Source organism: Ornithodoros turicata, chromosome 2, assembly GCF_037126465.1.
Source record: "Ornithodoros turicata isolate Travis chromosome 2, ASM3712646v1, whole genome shotgun sequence".
Classification (NCBI taxonomy): domain Eukaryota; kingdom Metazoa; phylum Arthropoda; class Arachnida; order Ixodida; family Argasidae; genus Ornithodoros; species Ornithodoros turicata.
Window position 1 is genome coordinate 137,025,077 of NC_088202.1, and position 23,088 is coordinate 137,048,164.

The 23,088-nt window shown below is 46.6% G+C and overlaps 1 protein-coding gene across 2 annotated transcripts in view; it reads right to left on the bottom strand.

Moving 5' to 3' along the window:
* Positions 1–4,343: 4,343 nt before the first annotated feature.
* The window catches only part of LOC135386201 (LHFPL tetraspan subfamily member 2a protein-like), a 43,469-nt gene continuing 24,724 nt past the window's right edge, over positions 4,344–23,088 (bottom strand). The window contains exons 1-5 of one of the 2 annotated variants that reach the window (XM_064615994.1): positions 17,769–18,006; positions 15,359–15,544; positions 10,799–11,050; positions 9,653–9,766; positions 4,344–6,468 (exon numbers count right to left, since the gene is read on the bottom strand). In XM_064615994.1, coding sequence (XP_064472064.1) covers positions 6,326–6,468; positions 9,653–9,766; positions 10,799–11,050; positions 15,359–15,544; positions 17,769–17,808 — 735 coding nt within the window. In that variant the 5' untranslated portion in view covers positions 17,809–18,006 and the 3' untranslated portion in view covers positions 4,344–6,325. Of the gene's footprint in view, positions 6,469–9,652; positions 9,767–10,798; positions 11,051–15,358; positions 15,545–17,768; positions 18,007–23,088 lie in introns of those variants that run through there. The other variant, XM_064615995.1, reaches the window with a different exon arrangement.

Consider the following 23,088-nt stretch of genomic DNA (forward strand, 5'->3'; position numbering starts at 1 on the left):
GTCTCAATGCTGCTTCTTTTTGTCGCTGGGATGGACGCATCCAGGTTTCATCGCATGCACCGATTGCAAAAATTCGTCCCCTCTGCATTTGAGACCGGTTCAGAAGCTGCTCAGAGGCTGCCATGCGCGCTCCCTTCTGGTCACCTGGGACGTGTCGGAGAAACCATCTTGCATAGACCTTGTGGAACAGTTAAGTGCTTGTGAATGATTGCGTCCACGCTGCCGACGCTAATATTACGTTGGGCTACAATGCCCTGAACTCGCCGGTTCTCCAGGATGGCTTGCTCAACGCCTGCGATGTTCACTGGCGTGACCGTAGTCGGACGAACGTGTCCATGTGATTCATTCGTTACCATATCCCGTCCTTCGCCGAACTGTCTGCACCATTCGTACATGTGACATTGTTTGTTCCCCATACTGTGCCTGTAATCTTTGCAAAATATCAGCTGGGTTGACGTTCTCCTTCACAAGGAACTTGATTATCGCTGTTCCACAGCTATACAGACACACTGCTCGCCGCCATAACAGCTGCTGCACTCTGTCCTTATATCACTCACTATGTCCTTATCCTCGTGATGTAATACAATATATGTGATTTGACAGGTGATCCTTGCTGCTTCAGACGTTCGGTGGTGGTGTAACAGAAGGACCGGAACCCGTCCCAGACGCACAGAAACAATGACTTGGACATGCCAAGCTGCAGTGAAGACTTCCATGGACAAGTGACCGATAGATTACTTAGACTACGTACTGTGGCAGATGAAGATCGTCAACATTCATTATTGATAGTAATAACTATAATAGGGTTCGCTGGGCTCGCTTCTAAGTGAAGAACTTCTCCTTGTATGTCCTCCACGCACAAAGAATGGTCTGGGAGGCAGAATAACCCCAGGGCTCTTTCCTGAACCTTCATGCTTCAAAGTCTAGGAACCCAGCCGTCTTGTGACAACCGAGTAGCCCACGGTGGCCTGACCATATTACTACACTACACATTACCGCCATCAACCCCAGAAGAACCCTCCACGTCTAGCAGGATCGCTGGGATAACAGCACGCTTCGGCATGTATACGGCATATAGTTCTCGCAAAATATTGGTAGGCTACATATCGATCGAGCTTACAATGTAAAGGTCCTTGGGGCCAGCTGTGAACTATGTCTTTCACGAGCCTTTTGCCCCAATACCCTAGTTTTCACCACGCGCATTCCGTCGAGAAACGTCAGAAGATGCACGAAGATGTAGAGCGTTCTGATTTTTGGTTGACTCGAAACATGTAACGCGGAACAGATTCAGTAAACCAGTTGGTAGTGCAACACTGTTCGTGTCTGCCCTTGACGTGTTTCATGTCTGAAGATGGTGTCGACGCTGAGGACATTGTCTGCAGGACACTAAGATGTACTCTTTTCAACAGGGACCCAGCTGTACAGTGGGAGAGTGAGGATGCCTTTCCGAGCCTGTACCTCTGTTGGCCAAGAAATGAAAGGATCTGTTACAATGAAATCAAATATATCTTTTTGGTTGGTTGATATATAGCCTGCCTCGGCTAATTCCCCTTGTTCACGTTGGATCTGTTACGCCTCGTTCGTAGTTGATGACCTTTCCTCCTCTTTTTAGAGAACAACAACAACAACAAAATCTCTGTCTTTTCGTGCGACATGTCCATTTCTCACTGAGTCACGAAAGTACTGTGAAACTTCCAGCAGTATACACGTTGGTGAGATTCTGATGTCTCTCGCCAGAGCCAGTAAAGGTGCGAAATGGCTCCTTCCACTTCCTCGGCAGGCTTCTTGCACACTCGCTTCCCTTAAAAAGAATGAAAACAGTCAGATGGGTAACCATATTGTTCTGTTCCCTCACTGCTCGCTGTTGATGCCAAGAAGCTCATAGCGTCCTCGATAAATTGCACCGGTGCGCCCCGGTGCGACCTGGTGCGGCTTGCCATCCTCGATAAACTGCACTGGTGCGCACTGAACGTCCTCGATTAAAGGAATGCACCCGTTCAGTGCAGCACTGAGTTGCCCGGAACCGACACCAAGAAAATCTGCCGAGCGCCAGAGTGCAATCCCAAGAAGCATCGCGATTGCCGGAAGCACGGAGGAAGGCGGAAGCGGCAAGTAGCCAGGTGTAGCCGGGCAAGTAGCAGCAGACAGTCATCGTCAGCATGGCATTCAATCGGTGCCGCTCGCCTGGTGCCGCTCGCTACGGGTCGCGCAGCCTACGAGCCACAACGAGCACAGATCTCTAGGTAGCGCATGCTAGTATCCATCAGATCCACCAGTGCAGTGCAGTTTCATGTTCGATAATGCCTCCGCACAGGGCACCGCCAGTGTAGAGCGCCACGCACCACTGTGGTTTCGGGGCAATTCCGGAGCAAGTTTATCGAGGACGCTATTAGTTTCCCTGAGGAACTTGAATAGCGCTGCAATCACGTCACTGTAATGTCGATATAGTGAGAGTTCATGATACCCCAGATAAACGAGGTGTGATACGGTGTCTTTCACAGCGTTCGCAGTTGATACATTGCAAGGCGGGTAGATTGGCGCATCCAGTTGGCCCATTTGAAACAAAAGCAGCGGAGTTCTTGCAACGTTCAAGCGCCACTCAGGTCTGACAGCGTCCTGCAGAAAGAATCCTCGGTACAGAAGCGGTGGATGTTCAGCTAGCAGGCAGAGGACGTAAGAAGGACGCCATTATTAGGCCCACTACCGTGGGCTCGTCTTGCCACAGAGTCAGCGCGGACATTTACATTTAGGCCTACATGGCTTGGAACCCATTAGAACCATACACAGTGACCCAGGGACAACCAGCTCATGGTGGTTGTCTGAATCAGGCCCCTGACGGGACGTTACATGGAACATTCAAAGAGAGAGAGAGAGAGAAAAACGCGGGATCGTGTAGCATTGTGTATAATTTCGACTTTCGTTGGACCAACTGAACGTTTCAAACCTGTGGAAACCTACGTTCCCACAACCTCGGGGCGTCAGCCCGTCCGTTCCGTGCTCAAAGGAACAAGCAGCACAACCAGAAATTCAAACGAACATACCAGGTTTTTGAGGTTTTTGTATGTGTTTGTCCTTTGTGCTTGTCCTTCCGATAAACCGAAAGCAGTAAAAAAAAAACAAAAAAAAACAGACGCTATCGTGATGTTGAGATAATACTCCAAGCAATTGCTCACTTTAGTGTTTTTTTCTGTACGTAATCGAATGAAATAGGCTCTTCAATCTTCATTTTGACTCAAAGGCGAGCAGGACTAACGAATTTTGGACTTAGTGGTCCTGGAAGCCTCTATATTTATCCTTTTCAGTTTTCAAATTCCGCGCCCATGCTCGGTTATGGAAGATACAAGAGACAAACTAGGAGGAGAAACAGAAAACGAAATGTGTGGTGCCTGGGGCTGAAAAAAAATGGCAGAAAGAAAAATACAGCGCAAGCACAGTAAGATATGCAGTAAATGGGTACAGGAGGTGCAGTAAAAACATCCCAGAAACCGTCCCCAAAAGTTCCCATCGGATGTCCTCAGTACTTCCTAATGGACGTTGCAAGATGTTGCAATGACAGTCCTCTGGATGTCCACAGTATGTCATATGAACTTTTTGGGATGTCCTCTGGACGTTTCTTTGTCAGGTAGATGTCATCCTGTGGATGTTAACGGGTCGTCTATGGTTGTCCGCGGTATATGGATGTGGTGTAGAGTAAGTTGACAGTCCACAATAGTTGGTGCGTTACTCCTTTTAGGGAAGACCAGGGGTTGTGTACGGTCGGCTTGCGAAGTGTCCACATCGGCGCCGCGACGCACGTAAGGCCATGGTAGAATTCAGGTGGGAGGGGATATGTAGTCTTGAAACACGAAGAATAACCCGACCAAATGCGGAGGATGGGCGAGATTGTGCGATGTCGCAGAGGTGATGAGATGGATGTCGGGTAACCGTGTGTAAGCTTGAAGAATTGCTTTATCACGTCGGATGTAGCTATGCCGATGGTTCCCGCCCGTCCTCTAGAACAAGTCTCCGTGGTCTTCGGCACATTTTAGCAAAGACGAAGGGTACCGGCTTGGATGTTCAGTAGCTCCCGGTCTCCTGAGCTGCTTAGCCCATAGAATGCTGCTGAACTATTTCGCATAGCCCCGAGAATCAGGGAAGAATGCACCTGACGGAGGTCAGTACAAGACGGACGCCAGGAGGACCCACAGAGGTGCTGGTGCTAGTCACAGACTTTAGTGTTGCTCCTACTAGAAGTACAGGGTATCTGACTAAGGAGCGACGGTTTAGGATGCGTAGATCGACTACACCCGATGTAGTGTTCCGCAAGGGAGAATAGGAAGCAAATCGAAGAACAAACGCCAGCAGAATGTTGTAACATTCTTTAACTGTACACACAGAGATAAACATAGAAAACATGTCTTCCAACACACAAGACTCAAGTGGCAGTAAGTAAAGAACGTATACAGAGACTCATATGAGTGGACAGAACATTCCTCAATCTCCCTACCTCTATGTGGACCATACAAGCAGCATGTCAAAAATAGATTCGCAAAGTGTCCTTTGGCACTCGTCACCTTAAACGTGTATGTTCTGGCATCACGGGTTGATATCTTGGCACTGATTGTACGATCATAGATAAAATCCATGCGTGTGGGTTTTGAGGTGACCCATGCTAGATACTTCACTGCAAGCCCAGATAGCGAGACTGTTCGTCCTTAAAGAGACGGTCCATCGCTTCCTTAACACGACACGTGTTGAATGAGTACAAAGCTGACGGTTTTTCCTGTCACATGCGGTCAGGTTGCGAATTTGGAGAGTCATATCTTCTTCAGGCTCCCTTTCCCTTTACATTAGTAATCGCCTCATATAACTTACTTTACTGACGTTCGTGCACCTTCAAGAAGAAAGAAAGAAGCCTTTCCAAATGAAATATCTCATCCTCCTCTTTTGTCGGGTTTGCTTCCCGCTTCCAACATCTCCATTTTGATATTGAAGAAGAGATCTTTCTACACACACATAATGTTGATGTCATCAAAGCATGTGTGAAAGGCGCTCCCACTCTGATCCAAAATATCCGAGTGCCCCCTGTTAGGAGTTTGTCGAAAAAGAATTAAGTGCTCTAACGTATGACGTCAACTGACTTTTCCTAGGATACAGGACCATCACACCCGCGCTGATCCTTTGTACCCGTGTTCAACCTAAGAGTGACACAAAATGTAGTCCGTCAACCCTATGAGGATATAACAGAGTTACTCCGCCGGAGGAATCGTACTGCAGCGCCACCGTACCAGCGCACTACTTTGTCCCGACGTAGAGTGATTCGGCTAGCTATTGCAGCCAATAGGAACAAGAGTATACATAGGGCAAGGATTAAACGTGCAGTTCTTAGGTTGAACACGACTAAAAGTGTCTATGACTGACGATCTGCTGTATGACATGTCGGTGACGGACAAATGCGAGATCGCACCTGTGCACGACTCTTGTCTAGTCTCTTTTTTCTTCTTTTTTTTGTCCTTATGTGCATGCGCGACCGTAGCAAGCGACAATTCGTGTGCGTCACATCGTTTGCGAAATAATACAAATGTCTCAACGCACTTTCTATCTACGCCTCGTATGTCGTCTGCTACGAACGCTCACGAACATAAGAACGAAAACATAAAGGTATACAGCGTGATATATACTTCCAAATTATACAACTCAGCAGCAGAAAAGAAAGAGGCCAGTCCAGGTTACAATTTGTGATGTCACAGCAAACGTGACGAGGCCTTGTACAGGAAGTCCAGACAAAACATTTACAGCACTTTCTACACCTCTAGATCAGGGAAACACTTCCAGAAGTAAAAACAAAAAAGTTTGTAAACAGTTTAGATGCAGCAGGCAGCTACACTATGTATATCCTTCTCCAGCTGCAAGAAAACGCTACGACTGTATACTGCTGTGGTTGGCACTATTTCTTGGTATTGCGTAGACAAGTAACCGTAGCTTTATAAGAAGGTCAAGTCGTTACGGATTCCTATAGCGCGTGTACGAAAGCAGAGGACATCCGAAGTTCTGGCATGTCTGACCATAGTAAGGTACTCGAACGTTGTAGACAGCGCTGTAAAGTTTATCCACGGAAAGCTTCGGCTTTAACCGTTCTTGGATCAACACTTCAAAGGACAGTATGAAATGTGATCGCTATTTCTTATGACACAGCGTAGCGCGATAATGATGTCCTGGGGACATTCTGGACTGTTCCCATAATGGTGTTGGCCTTTTCACGTCGAGCTTTCCAGAGCTTTCGCATGGCGATGGGGCAGTGTCGACAAGTACGACAGTCTCTCGAAGCACAGATTATCAACCGTCTCTAGATAAGGCAGATGAGATTCTTCCCCTGTAAGATTTCGTCCTGCACTTTGTCGCTCGATGTAGATAGCTCAGCTTGGATGGAGAGCACTGAACACAGGAATGTCACCACTGTGCCACCAATGGCTAGATACATAGCCCAACCTGCAAGATGAAGGCAGATATATCTAGTTGCTTGATCATGTAACGGACAACGTATTCCTTGGCTACGGTATAGAGAAGGGGAAGGAAGTACAGTGATGTTCTAAGTGAAGAACAGCAAGAAGAAGCAATAGATACGTCCTCGAAATCGAGAAAATATCCAAAATTGTCCTCTTCAATGGTAATTGATTATGGTTATAGGGATAGTTCGCACCCTAAAAAAGTGAAAAACAAAGAAAGAAAAGCAGTGCTGGATGTGTACAATAGACAATGAACAACTCCCCTTTAATCCCTTTCGTTCGAATTCGACGTACTTTCCAAGCTTCCAGCATTTTCCTGTGGCCATCGGCAGCTCGATGGAGCGTTGGGGGAGGAGCGTATTACGGGAGGGGGCGGTCAGCTCGCGTGACGTTTCGTGACGTTCCTTTGCGGATTGCGAAAGGTTCGGGATAGGAGGGGCGGGACTCGAAACCGGAGAAGGACCGCCCTCTTGACGTTACATTTTTCTCCCGCACGCATCCTCCTCCGCGGGAAAGCCTACTTGCATGGATCCCTTGCTTTCAAATGACTACACTAAATCATACCGCTCGAGCTAACGCACGGGGGAAACTAATGCACGGGGCTGATAAAGTTCGAAATACACTACCGTTTGCAACAGAAATCAACGAATCGATGCTTGGAGAGCGAACTGTCCCTTTAAATGCACCATGAAAGGATGTCTTTGTCGTTTTTGTCTAGCAAAAGAGATTCCTGCACAAACAACGGTTTACGCTCGGCATGAGAACGGTTTTTGCACGAGATAATTTAAACCAGGTATCGCAAACACGCGAAGCTTATATAGTGACGAAGTGCTGTGGGGAGAAACTTGACTCTCACACTGTTGTGCCCGACATCGTCACTTACAAAGTAACCGCGCTCACTGCATAATATGCCCTTGCGCAACGCTCCTTTCTGCTAGCCATCCGAAAGCACGACGTGAGGAAGTCATCCAAGGGTACGTTCCCCGCCACTTCTTACCCTTCGCGATCGAGCGCGTGTTTGCTCCGCCTTCGTCAGCGCCATGCTAGGGGCCATCCAATCGCCATGGTGCAAGTGGAAAGAAAGAAAAGGCGATCGCTTTTTAGTGGTTCGATCGCCGCCGCCACCAATGTCGTCGTGCCCTTTCACCATCACCACCACCATCACCCGTCGTGCTGCACAAGCGCATGAGCCGTCGTCATGCTGAGCCGCATGAGAGCGCAAGGAAATTAAAGCATTCTTTTCTGTTCTACATTGTCGTCTATTGCCGACTTTTCTCTTATTCCCAATACTAAAGCTTCGTGAAACTTGCACGGGATTGCACTTGAGAGATTCAGACTGATGCTCAAGTCGAGGCATTTGTCAGGATATGGCACGATACATATAGCCTACTTGGATTGTGTACATGTTTAGTACTAATTCAAAATATTTTTGTCTCCATGCTCTCGTTTCCCCTTTTTCCTCACGTGGTAGCGAAGGCATCCCATGAGTGCGGTGTTTGAGTAATGGGTCGTCATCAGCGATGTCTTCCTTATTTAAGATGTATAAAGAGATGCACATAAAGATGTATCTCGAACGCGAACGCCGAACTTATTTTCGTCGTTCAGTCTCTCCTCCCAACGGCGACGATCATATACTCGCGGGTTGGTAGGGAACGGCTCTTGAGCGCTTACACCCAGGGATTTCTCTACACCCCCACCAGGGGAGATGTACACCCTCCCTGCATTTTTGCGCCCCCCCCCCTGAAATTTCTGAGGTGACCCCAACCAGCTGGCCACCAGCACGTTCTGGTAGTGAGTCCGGCGCAGCGAATTACAACCTGTACTGTCAAACTTGTGCTGTAGGACCACAGACATGCAGATGGTTGTACCATGCATTTGTCCAAAATCATTTTTAAGTGACTGTTCAATGCATATATTGCGCGCATATACGAGCAAAAATGCGTGCGGGCACGCAAACTCAATGTGGATCATCAAGAACCATTTGCGCCCAACTCAATCAAGCGAGGTATTCTGCTTTTTTCGTCTAAGGTTTTCACTGTTGGTTGCTAGGTATTCACTGAACTTCGTGAGACAAGGCGCTAGTCTTTTTTCTTTGTCGGTCGCATGATTATGCATCGTAATGTTGAAATGCCGTTCATAATGAATCTGTATTCTAATGTACTGTGTTCTAACGTAGTAACATGTACAAATAAAATAGGAAAGCTGTCCAGATATGTCAGCATTGTGCCACGATTATTTCCGTGTCTAAGAAAAATTCCGCAAGTGGAACCTTCAGCAAGCATACACCCCCCCCCCCTTGAAAGCTTGGCACACCCCCAGCAGTGAGTTTCTGGGGGAATCACTGCTTACACCGCGAAGCGTACCACGTGGCCAGGCTGCTGCAACGATGATGAGGGGAGTCAACGCAAATTGTGTGGTCCCCAACGCGACGTGGTGAACACGCCCTTGCCCATTAAACGGCCTCCCACTCTGCGCAGGCGAAGGCGGAGCAAAAGCGAACTATGATGCGAACAAAATGCGAAGCTATGAAACAGCGAGGAACGCGCCGACCACGCGTGCAGTAGATAGGCAAGAAACACGAGGAGGAACGTGGGGGAGAGGTTTTGAGGCAACTTCAACCGCGCGTGGTTAAAGTACGGCGCACTTTAATCGGGAATTTCGTGTGTGTGTGTCTTCGACTGATTCCGAGATCTCCGACTTTCTCCATTGAATTATGAAATTGAGTTGGGTAGCAGCGGCGTTCTACCTGCCGTGTTCCTCGTCAGGCTGAACCGTTTTCAGGAGAAAAAAAATTATGAGCTGTTCGGGAAAATTCGTAGTCCCTTTAAGTGCATGAGGGCCGTCCACGTCCACCCACGTCTACTTTGTTAATAAACGAGTTCAGAAAATCCCAGTGCTCTTTGCGCACGCATTGCATTCTGGGCGCTTGCTGAGCGGGGGAACGAAGAATAATCTTTCACATTTCGCTTTCGCTGACCTTGACACGTCGTGGACAATGGACTGGTAGGGGAGAAATCGGAACAGTTTGGAGGTCACCCGTTTCTTTCGTATTAGTAGACTCCTACAGTTCAAAGCGACGCTAAGCAATCTGGGATTTTCGGAACTCGTCTATTGGGTGTGCACCACGTTCCCTCCGAGCGATTCAAGTAGAGAAATAAAATGCTTACCAACGGAGCAGCCTCCTAGCATGAAAGGCTCCGAATCGGGACCACAGATGGTGTGCACACGGCGGCTACCCCAGCCAGCTGGGTACAGCAACAGGCCCAAGAGGAACATCAGCCCTGCAATGCCACACGTTCATTTCTGTTCTTTTGTGTATCATTTAAAACGATGCAAGACCGACAAAAAAAAAAAGGCTATAATATGGAATAAATCTCCGTGATCGCAATTGCAGAATTTATATTGCATTTGTTCTCGGTGTTCCTTGCATACAACTGATTTGACCATGTCTATGGCATCACCCCTATTTGGTACCGTGCTCCTTGGACCTTGTTCACAACGGCCTATGCGCATGCGCATGACCGTGAGGCGACGGAGAGGGTTATCTCCGTCTTCACTAGATGGCGCAGTATGGGGACGACAGAAGTGGGGACAGTGGGGAGACCGCACGAACGTCGCGAGCTCGTCGGTCCCACTCCGCGCCGGTTTTGTTCCTTTGTGCGACCCACGTGGATTGACTTTGGCGCGCGCGCCGAGCGTGGTTCGCTCGAGAGCCGCTAGGGTATAACGCGTATGTGAGAAAGGTCCATTTAAAGATCCCAATGTTACGGCCCGGATTCTAACGAGGCCGAGGACACCAGCAGCTTGGTAGCATGGTACAAGTTGCCTACGTTCGTCGCCCACAACGTGGTTGCCTTCATCGATATCGATTCCGAAACTATATGGTGGCATTTTATTCCTCGTTGATCACTGACCATGGTATTGAGACCCCCACGCGAATTTTTGACACTGTTTTTGTCTAGTTTGCTTAAATACACGGCAGGAGCAGACGCCGGATGTTGAGAGTACAGTGGAATTCCCTCTCTGGAAAAACGTCACACTGTGACCGACCGATGATTGCACGCCTTTGACAAACGTGAGCCGCCTGAGTTTGCAGGTATGTCTGGAAAGCACGAAGTAAACGGGCTCAGAAACAATCGTCTGCGAAGCCAGTCGGCTGCGCGCTGCACTGTGGTTGGCGTACCAAAGTACGTCACCATCATGTTTTTTACCGCGAGGACGCCCCCTGCTGCAAAGGCAATGCTAACCTATTATTCGACAAACCGATCACTGTGGTGTAGGTCACGAGCGTGTTTGTCTCGTACATGACGTACCGGCAATGGCCTGCACTGTACCGGACACGGTAAAGATGCTCTTCTTGCCCACGCTGCGTAAGCAGCATCCGAGGAGAGCTGTGAGACAGGTGCAGCCCATGAGCGTCAAGCCGCAGCCGAAGAGCAGAAGCGCTGCCTTCCAAAGGGAGGGGAACTCATCGCCTGGCATGCCGAGTGACGTCACGAATGGGGCGCAGTTGTCCGTGAAGAGCTCGTCTATCTGGTGGAGCTTCACGCATCGGTTGTAGATGCCTAGGAAGAGAGTCACCAAGGGTAGAAGGCACTAAAGCTGTTGTTATTAGGTCAAGTATGCATTCAATAGCATGCTCCACGGTTGTAGTTAAAGTGTCACTCCACAGTAAATCTCCTATAATTTATGCCATTTTGACTAATTTATGCCATTGCTATCCATGTTCCTCACACTGTATTCTCTCTATGTGACGCGGAAGGACGATAAAATTAATTTCTAATTTTGAGTAGTATGACGTCGTAGGGTACGCAATCTGTCACGCGCGTCTGGAAACATTGCCCCTGGATTGTCGATTTCCGTCCCCACACCCTGCAGCTGCTGGCTGTCTTGCCCAGGGAAAGGTAACATAATCTTTTTCGTTTCCATTGCGACCTCCGTTACCATATTTGTTTCTGTTTCAGTTTCGGATATCGCCATTGTTGTTTTCGTTTCAGTAACTTTTGCGTTTTGGTTTTCGGGACCGCCCCACCCCCCGCTTTTTTCCCCTCCTTTTTTTTTTCTTTTTGTGTAAGCTTTGAGAGCGTGACAAAGCCTCATACCTCTACATATATATTCTGAAGTCTATTTTGAGGACTTCACGGATACATGCACACGACAGACAACTTTAATTCAAAAATATACATACGTGGTTTCTTTGAACAGCTAATATGAACATTGTTTTCACGAATGTTACTCACGTTTGCAACTTGCAAGTCACCATAAGCGTATAAGAATTATTCTTATTCTATTTACTATATACTGTTTACTTATATGCCCTAGTTTGATATAGTTCATTATAGTTATAGTCAGTGACAACTTAAGTCTTACATTTGGGACCGCCCACTCATCCGTGGAAGGCTCCTGCGATTGACTACCAGCCTTTGCACGAAGCCCCCGCTTCGCGATGTAGTGCCGGCTCTCTCTCTCCCTCCAGTCCTCACTTGGCCGCGCCGCACTACATTCGCGCGCGCGGAGCGATTCTTGTGTGAGGGCGCGATCAAGTGTATGACTTATGTTGTCACTGACTATAGTTCCTCAGTTAATTTTGGTTGGCTTCATTCAGGTTTAATAAATTTAGCTACATGATACGATAAAGACTTAATAATCCTGCAGTACCCGAATTATTACCGTGAATTATTTTAGTTTCCGTTTCTGTTTCAGGTGAGTGCGCGATATCAGTTTCTGTTACCGTTACCTGCTATATTTCCCGTATAATAGCATTTCCGTTTCTATTACCTTTCCCTGCTTCCAAGGTCATGGGAAAGACGGAGACCTGGAAAATTGCGCGCGCTGCTATAGGAGAAAGTCGGTAGAGCTCGTGGTGACGTCACCGACTCTTGAAGAATCCGAAACTAAGATGTTTCGCGCTTCCTTTCTCGAGAATTCGTGAAAATGCGTAATGTTCCCTATTTCTATTCATATTTTGCGCCTTTGAGTGATGTTGATTTATAATACGAAATAAAATAAGGCTATCTTTTTGAGCCCGTATAGTGGCTCCACAGTACACAGCTGTCCCCAGCGATTACGTCAGAGGGGCTCGCGCACTTCTATGATTCCTATTGGCTCTTTCCCAAGCTTACACACCGCAGAAGCAGCCCTGTCGCAATGGCACAGCAGCATCGGTTGCAGCGTGAACAGTGTGTCGATTTTCTGCACAACTGTTAATACCCTTAACCTGCTGTAAAACTTGGACTATACAAGTTCACGTTGACGGAAATGGTCTCCAGGATAATTTGGAGCACACCCCCCACACTTCCTTTACAGAGTATAGCTCACACATGACAAACGTACTATCCGTACATGGAAAGGGAAGAACTGTCTAAATATACAGACACTTATAACGCTGTGAAACTCCGCCTTGAGGATGGTGCTAATTAACCCGTGTCATTTAACTGCGCGAAGGCCGCTACCTATAATCGGGCGCTGTAATAAACTTGATGCGTCCTGCAGAACTGGTACGAGGTTAAAATAATGATGTCTCAGGCGGCTTTCCAGTACGTCTACATAATTGCATGGGGTGAGTTAGTCACACATACTCACGACATTGCTTTGTATAAGCATCACTTTCGATGTTATTCTGTACTTCCAGAGCAGGCTTGTACGTAACTTAGATACTCTATTCTAGTTACTCCATCTTAAATACTTTTGGGAGCGTCTTAGTACCTTACAAATACTTTTAAAATTCAGTATTTAGTACCGCAACTTAAATACTTTCTGGCAGTAACTTTGTACTCCCATTTCATTTATATTTTTCGGGAGAGCGTCGGTTATGGCTCGACGTCTGGTTTCGTGATAGCGAGCGAGGACGGCTATAGATGTAAATAATTGAAATGAGTTTATTAAAACAATCATACGCTCACTTAGGTTGGCTCTTCCTCTGAGCATAGCGACATCGTCTGCCGAGATGTCCGCGGAGCGGAGAATGCATACCAAGAACATATCGCGGGAAAACGAGTGTATTCGAAGTTTCGAACGAGTATATGCGTTTCTATCTTCGCTTTGTTTGTACGTATTTGCACGACAGTCAATTTCGCAAATTGTAACTCGATAGTATCTTGAAAATAACGAGTTACTTTTATAAGTATTTAGTACTCTACTCACTTACGTTTTCCCCTGGTGCTCAGTAACTTAACTTTTTGAGTAGCTTGTACATGCCTGCTCTACAGAGTCTTCGGGAAATCCACGACGGTATCGAATGCATTGAAAGGATGTTGTTCCTCAGATTAGCGACGTTGATGTTACGATTATGACTAGAGATGGGACAAATCCAGAATTTCACGAATCCGAATCCACGAATCTTACGAATTTTTCGAATCCTTTCTTTAAAAGCAGTTTAAAAAGCTAGGAAAAAAAAACTACAACTGAAAAGCGTTTTGAAGCAGAATATAATACACTCGTTAAAAAAAAAAAAAACATAATAGTTCAGTTTCGGGAGAAAATATACCCATATATAGTTCATTTATTTAACGTATTGTTCATCGACTACAAGAAATACATAAATTCTCGAGCCTGAATTATTTCCATAAAGCTAAAGCAACAATCGAAAGCGAAACCATATTACTTTTAAACGTGTATATGTAACAGTTCCTGTCTGAACTCTTTCAGTCCAGAGCAATGTCAACAAAGAAATGTAAACAAACAATGTAAACAAGAAAACACCCGTCGGTCAATGAGGCATTTCTGCGGACTCCGGAGGAGGCGCAAATTTGAAACAGAAAGGAACAAATGTGGTTGGTGGATTCGAAAGATTCGATTCGCCGTTTTGGGCATTCGGATTCCCGAATCTCGAATCCCAACCTAGGATTCGTCGGTTCGGTTGGCACATCCCTATAGTTAAGACACATACCGTGTATTCACACGAGCGACATCCCCACGGAAGATTCTAGTGGAAGAAAAAGCGAAAACACTGCTCACAGGGCCGAAGTTCAGTCCCGTGTGATGTTGAGTATTCACACGGTGCGGAATATCGGGATTGGCGTACTGCGCATTTAGCAGACGACACTTAGCAGACGACACCGTCAGCGTGTTTTCCTGTCGTCTGCTACGCAATATCTTGTGGCTGTGTAGCAGGATATTCCCCACGGTTAGCAGTATACGTGAAGAGACGACGTTAAGCGCTCGCGCTCACGCGACAGCAGAAAGCTATGACGCTTTTCGCATCTTCCGCTTCTGGGGGAATGTCGCTCGTGTGAATACACGGATAATGTAGGTTTTTTTCGATTACTGATGCGCATGCGCCTATATGGCACTCGGCCCCGATCTTGAACGCTCACCATATCGATCGTTATCGTTAAAGCTCGCGCGTTCCGATGCCGCTTTGGTAGGCTCGCGTAAGAGCTCGTGGCGAATCCCGGGCCGAAGACGCTATGGGACACGTTGAAGATCGTGCTCCTGGAGGTGTCGAGGCTTTGCGCTCCCATGGCGTTATCTACGTTCGTCCGCAATTCGAAGGCGCAGCTCGTGTGTTTCGGCCCTACGAAGTATTAAGTGGTATAATATTCTTTTTGCTTATGTATGCGTGCTCAAGTGACCCCATATTTTTGGCCCAGGTCAAATTACAAAAATGTGCGAAAAAAATTGAACGACGCAAGCTCGTAAACAGGAAAAGAATATTTTCTCTTGCTCTCAACGATGCAAAGCAACAGTGCTGCAGTGGGACTGGGACGCTATACAACCAGTTTCGGGGATGTCCCTATATTTATATGCAGCGCACTGTATCCGTCGAGAAATCTTCCGTTACAACGTTTTGGGACAGAAACTGCGCTAACAAGAGTTAGCGGTTTGTTTGCAGACAACGTTATACTTACAACGTTACTATAACGGTGACTTACCTATGGACGGCCTGTAAAGCGGTGCCTGTGGCACTCTTCCGCGGATGAGGGGCTTCTTGGGCATACCTATCAACCAGGTGGGCGTCACGACGGCCGCCAGCATAGCCAACGTCGTCGCCACCGTCAGCAGCGTCCACAGGAGCGTGCGTGACGTCACGATCACGTAGCACATGGCTCGCCCACCACCTGCGCAAAGTTCGAGATCACTCCCACGAAAACACGTAAATGTGCACTGTTGGAGGCTATACGTCCTCTCTCTATTGGTCTAACATGGCCCCTTGTGACCGGACTTCCACTGGTTTATTCACATGACGTCATCCGCAGGAGACCGCCACTGTCGCTTGCAGGCAGATGTGCTGCATCGGCCGCCATATTGTAGGTCCCATCCAAGCCGCTACTCATATCGCACTCACCGTATATTTGGTGTTTCAAAGTTATTGTGCAGTGTAATTTGTAGCATATCCAAGCAATTTCCATGTTTTCGACGTTAATAGCCACCCAAAAAGCATATAGCAGCGAACTAATGCAGGACCTACAGTATGGCGGCGAGGTGACGTCAGTGAATAAACACTATACACATATAGATGGACGAAATGGCCCATCCCACAGTCTTCAATAGAAGGTGGCAGGTCTTCCACTTTGATGCCAGTACAACACAAAGATTTACTCTTCCCAATGTTTAGGGCTGTGCGCTTGGTATGGCACGTACAAAAGGCAATCTCCTTTTGGAAAAACAACAACTACTACATTTTGTGATGCTAAATGGGGAGTTTCATCGTCGGGGGCGATACTGTACCCCTTTGCTGGTGGTGATGGGCTTGAGAACTGTTGTTATTCAGTATGTAAAGATAAAGTTTCTGTCTCTGTGAAGGGTGGTCACCTACGGTTGATGACAATACACATACATAAGGTTTGTGGACAGCAAAGGCGCTCTATTGTGACGACTAGGACGGACATCACTTCTTGACCTGACAAGCAGTCCTTGTTAAAGCGGTTGAGACACTTTCATACACTCTTAAAAATGAACTTCACCACATAGCACGCTCCTAGCCAACCATCATCCCGAATGACAACGTTCTCGCCCCTGATTTGTTGAAAAGGGGTAGCGGGGCCTATTTTGTGTCCATTATACACGGCACAGAGTATAGGCTCCGCCCTATCGTTTTCAACAAATCAGGGGCGGGAACGTTGTCATTCGGGATGATGGTTGGCTAGAAGCGTGCTATGTGGTGAAGTTCAGTTCTAAGAGTGTAGATGCGGTTCATTACATCATGGACGCATTGTATATTGCACCCCAGAATACGGAGGAAAAAAGAAATATTCTTCTACGTGTCGTACTTAGCAAGATACGAGCCCTCGGACGCACTCCCGAGCAAAGCGCATGGACGTCACAGAATCTCAGAGTTGCGTCCATTCCCATTGGCAGCCGTATAAGCACGTGACTTCTCGTGCGCTGCCTCACTGGCGGCGGTGAGGTCTGTGACGTCAGAGCCGCACGAGTTTCGGTATCCGCGGTGCCCATTTTCTCCGTTTCTATTACCCTCTTCTCTGTGAAGCTTTCAATGCAAGTTCACATCGGTGCGTTTTTTACGTTTATCTCCGATAACCTGCGATGACATGTCGCAACTCCTTTAAGGAGTTGATATTCAGCCCGTTGTGGCCTTGTCCTTTTGAAGCGTGTCAGCACTTCCACTTTGACGCCAATACATACGCGCAGCAATACCCCTTCAGGCGCCAGTCGGAATACGTGTGAAGGGGCCTGTTCCCACTCCATATAGGTATGCTCCCTATACTTCATAAAACGCTTTTGGACAGAAAGGACTTCCATTTTGATGGCAGTACATTTACTTTACCAAGAACGCGACGTCACATGATTTCTTATATACTATTTCGCTAAGGCTCTCAGTAAACATTTTGCTCTGTGAAAATTCGAAGCCACTGATTCGAGATGACACTTGTGGATGTGGTTTTGCAAGCCGCAAAACAATCTTCAGTCGCCCCTGTCTCGGTAGCACGTCCCCTGTGAAGTCCGGAAAAGTAACGCATGCTCACGTCCGATCTACCGTATGTGCACATGTGGCTTGCATTTCTCGTTATGTAAGACAAAAACTGCATCTTCGTCGGGCGTATGAAACCCAAATTCCAAATTATTTCCAATGTACCGAATCTCATTAAATAGTATATTCGGAAAACCGGAATCTTTGGGCTTTTTTTTTTTTACTTAGCTTTCCTGCCTTATCTACAAAGTAGTGTAGTATGTAACGTTCGTAAATTATGCAGCGTTTTGGGTTAGTAAAAAAGTTTAAAAAGACGTTAGTGCAGGTTAAGTGGTGTAGCACGGCACCTTGACTGTAACGAGAATAACTTCACTCATGTTTTAAAAGCACATAGTGCACGCGTGCATAGATACCTGAATCATCTTTTGTGGCGGTCAGGGAGTGGGACACCATTCCGTCGCACCAACAATACCACACGGAGCGTATACGTCTCTCAATTGCAAAGAGGCCGCACTTCCTGCAACTCAATCGACAAACGCCTCACCAAAACATCGCACAATCTCACAACGAGACTCGTCGAACTCTCCAAGTAAGAGAAACGTCGTGGTGCTGGTGCTGACAAGCAGGGTGCACACTGCCTCGAGGAAACCTTACAGAAACTGGGCCGAGTAGCATTGCCAAACCATGCGAAGGCGTAGAATGAAAATGGGATAGAAGCCAGTAAAAAGGGAGCCAGAAGCAACACAAGTGTTGTTTCACAAGACGGTGGCCGGTACACTCGTTGGTGCTTGACGTCCCGTCAACTATGTTTTCTTCTCACGTTGCGAAGTGTGGCTGGTATACTGTTCTCGTGTTTTGGAACGACCTTAAACTGTCACTATGAGGGCTTGAAAAATTATATTTACCGCAATTTCCGGTTGATAAGGCGCACCAACCGAAAATTCGACTTTTAAAATAAAAGTACCACGTATACAGGGTGTCCCAGCGAAATGCGAACATATTTTAAAAAATATATTTATCACTTTTTCCGAGATGAAATCAATTGCGATATAGCTTATGCTATATAGGGCACTCCTTAGCAGGGCAGTAGAAAACTCCTATAAGGCAATTTCTTAATTAACTTTCAATAATTAACTTTTTAATTATAGCTACGAAGTTGTCCCAATGAGAACATCTGGTCCCTTCGGTCACCTGATACCGGAGCCGCTTTCAGAACAAAAATCCGTTCCATAGATCGTCCGCAAAAAAAAATAATAATAATAATAATCGTGAAGGGACACCATTTTTTTCTGTATTTTGTTCATTGCGCATCTTCGGAGACGCGTCTTTCCTTCACCCCCAATGTGAGAGGGTGAAAGAGCACATTTAGCTGGAACACCCTGTAGCGCGCGCACCGCGACGTATAGCGTGCACAAGCTCAGCCAGTCTGTGCTTATGCTCAGAAAACAAGGAATCATCACGAGTCACCTCTGATACCTGATACACTGATAATTTGTGGCTTTACGCCGCGACACAAGTATATAACGAGTAAGCCACGCCACAACTTCTTGTGCTCCGAAGTCTCAACATACGACGACACAAGGTAGTTAACGTCTTTCGCGGAAGAGTCCTGCCCAAGCACCTTGTACCTTGCCAATATGTTGTTGCAGTCATCAGCCGGGTTTGTATTCACAAACTATACGAAGCTTGCTGCCGCGATAGAAAATACCATGTGTAAGGCTTGTTTCACACGAACGTTTTTCTCGTCCCTGTTAGGCAAATCGCACCCATTGGAACCTACGGGGCTCTATTGCCCTTAGCTTCTACTCTTGAAGCAAATGGACGACAAAAACGGACGTGTGAAAGAGGACACACTTTGCCGTATAACACGCGCACTACACGACGGAAATTACGGTACTTTATCTCGTAATATAAACTGGCCTCGTACAAAGCCTCAGTACGCAGAACACAAATGCCGCCAGTAAATATTACGGGCTTCCAAGTGCTTCGAAGGAGCCCGTAACAACTTCACTTTCGGATTCTCCAAGAGCGCGACGTCACCGGGACACCCGGAGTCTGTCTATACTATACAGCGAGCGTACCTTCCGCGTCTTCGCTCTCCGCCCCACACTGGAAGACTGCAGGCAGCTGTGGTGACGACACGGGAATCGATCTCGGAGGAGCAATGTTGTCGGACAGGTGGCAGATATCGTGCACGCTATATGGCGTCATATTCCTCAAAAATAGAGTATCCATTTTAGGAAATCTTCTCGTCACGCCGAGAACCAATATTTTGTGAAAACACAACCGTGATGCACGTGGATTGTAGCGTCATGTATTCGATATAAGATCCTGAAGACACGAGATTTATTTAGCAGGCCGTGGCCCTTCTTCATTAATTAACGAATTAAATAGATGTAATTAACACTACATCTACGATTCCCATTCGGAAGCCTTTTATAATTGTTCAACCCTCGGTGCTCTTATCTGTGAGTCCTATATTTCAGGCGTTGCATGCCTGAGGGTGGCCGATTACGGCGAACAGTTCCTCCACCACCATCTATTTACTTTACTATTTAGGTACATTCCAAATACTTTACCCTTGTTAGTCAAGAAAACAAAAATCAGGTCGCCATGCCGTCGAAAGATGGATGAGGACACGAATACAGTAGGATGGAAAGTTGTCATTCTTGAAACGTTTCTTCACGCATGGAAAATGTTTGGAGAACGTTTTTGGCGGTAATTATTGTACTTCGTCACTGTTCAGAAACAGTACATGGTCCCAAAGTACATCATCTTTTAATAATAATAATATAACAGCAACAACAAACGTCTATTTTATTCGACTAGTTTTACACATTGAGAAAACAGGATTGCAGGCCTATGCCTTTTGGCATGTGGGCCGTCATTGCTAGATGGCAGACAGTAACTACTAATACCAGTATTCTATGTACTTACGTAGCTCCGAAAAAAAATAGTAAAAAGAAATAATAGTAACGTTAATAATAACACATGTCCCCGAATGTATTTATTCGAGTAGAACTTTCTCCGTATTAAACAGCAAAGGCGGGATCAATTTATAAATTCTGCGTTTGTGACCTAATTCCTAATACGAAAACCCTGCATGCAGTTCCATGGGTGACATCTGCACATGGGTTGGAAGGCACCGGAGAGAACCATCGCCCATAAGACCTTCTCTCCGGATTTCAAGAACATTGTGTTCCATAATTGTCACTCGGCATCATACAACTTGATAACACATTTATTTGCCAATTTGCTTTCTCATATGTGCGTCGTTATGTAGTGATCACGCACTGTCGTTCTTTTATTTGTTCGCGTCTTCGCCGCGCCCCCGGAGGCAAGACCAGTATGATGCTGCCGCCGGCCCACTGCCATCGGCGGCTCGGCGCACAGGTCTACTTGCGCTCCGTTTGGCTTTCCAATACGAATGGTTGACCAAGGGCGACCCTGCGTTTCGAGCTGGTTTCTCTTCACTTATTACATAATTGCCCGCCTATTACCGAATCCATTAATCCGTACCACTCCCCAAAAGGAGCGAATAATTACCGTTGGAGGCGCCGGGCGGTGGTCACGAAATATTTGACCGCGGTTCGTGGAGGCTAAAGGTCAAAGGCGCCTGCAGAGGGGAGGTTGGGAGGGCATCCAACCGCCTACGTGGCAGCTTGTCTCCACTTGGCCCCCTTTTCTTGCTTTCAGGGGACAAGTACGGAACCCCGTGAAGAAGTGTAAGAGAGATTGTGCTATTAATATCGATTAATCAAATTAGGATACTATAAGTGAAATGCTACTCTGTTACGTATAAAATACGTTCTTTGGGCTCGCAAGACCAGTTTCGGACGTTCGATGTGTCCGTTATGGAAGAGATAAAGAAAAGAGAAAGGTGGTGCCAATGGTAACGGCCCTATACTTTCGTCACCGTTTCCATTTTCGTTACTCCAATATTTCCCTTTCTAATACCAGTCTTTCGATTTCCTTACTGTTTCCGTAAATGAAACTTCTCTTATAAAGAGAGGCGAGTATACAACCCTTTCAGCTCCATCAGTCCCTCATTTTGCCTAAGCGGTTCTTTGAAATACAGAGCACGTACAATTTGAGCATCGAGGAAACCGTCCGTATTCCGGGATTTAAAAGAAATTCTGTATAGAAATAAAGTATCGTCATTTTGTAAAGAGCCCTCCCGAAATTTTGAGTTCAGCAAGTCTGCATGGAGCTCCCTTCCAGGGTCGACTCTCGGTAATTTCCAAGCAATTCACATTCGTATAGTGCAACATTAAAATGCGGAACGCGTAAACTCAATGTGAAATGTGCACGTTGGAACGTCTTATTCCCTTTCTGTACACCATCACTCAATCTTTGTCCAAATCTGCTGGGGTTGAATGGTACAGCTAGCGTCAAAGTTAACTTGAACACCGCTCCAGCCTGCGAGGCGGGAAGAGAGCCACCCTGGCAGCGCCTGTCAAGAAACAACGCCTTCATAACGGGGGTCACCTCTCTAACTGTAAATAGATCACCAAAAACACCCTCCGCCGTTATTTCTACTAAACACCACCAGAGTCCGCGGGCCGGAATGGCGTTCAAGTTAACTCTTATACGAGCTGTACGTATATCTTAACTGCGCGACGACACTGTGTCCAGCAGACCAGAAAGATGCTCCACACCCGCTATGTTTCATAAGTACGCGAAATCGGTGCAGTCATAGACCCCCCGCGGCGGCATACCCAGATTATGCGCGATTTCCGGTCTTCCTGGAGATTGAAGTAGAAACATCACAGGGGGTATTCCGACGTTAATGTATTCTCGTTTATGCGGAGAAGAACATCCTCTAGGAGCTGCAGGGATAAGGCGAGAAGTCCGAACCAGAAAAAAAGAAAAAAAAAACGGGGGGGGGGGGCGGACACAACGGAAATACGGTCTAACTATGAGCTTTTAACTGGCAGACAAGTCCGGCTATAATCGTGGTGCATGATTGGTGCATAAGCACATGATCTGGTAGTAGTACGTTATGAACACAATCCTCGATATTTGGCAAAGAATATATATTCGTCGAACACAGAGGGGTTCTCTATTAGTAGCCATCCAAATGTATGAGGAGTGATTGTTTAATTAATGACTCATTTTTATTTAAATTATTTGTCTGATGATGATGATGATGATGATTGGTATGCTTATGGCGCATTAGAATCTCATACAATAATGCTCCAAGACAGAATACTGAGTGGTTAAAGACAAACGGTGTGATACAGTAAAAGTCGGGCGCGTGACAACTTCGAAGGCAGTTATGTAACCAATACATTAAAAAGTTGAGAATTATACTAAAGAGTAAAAGGAGTTCAGCATCCAGCAATAGTGCTGGATGAAGTGGCAGCTAAAACTGACGGAAGTGACGATGGTGACGGGGTTCATATATGACTCAGCGCCATCTGGGATGTGCAACACAGCGAGAGAGTTGCACTTCGCAGCTCAGTATCCGAGTGCAGGGGCAGCAACGGTGTCTGCAAGTTCATTGGTGGGTATTCTCACATGACCGGATATCCAGCAAAAGGATTATCTACGATCCTACACTCTAAATCTTTTCACACCTTTAAAGGTGTAACAACGTGCATGGCGCACGCCTTTTTAGGTGTAATTTTGGTAACATCATAATGGAACACGGTTTCGCACAAATTTTCTTTACTCGAGTGTTGTCTGTCCTCCAAAAATTCAGTCTTGCAACATCTCAACATTGTTCAACAG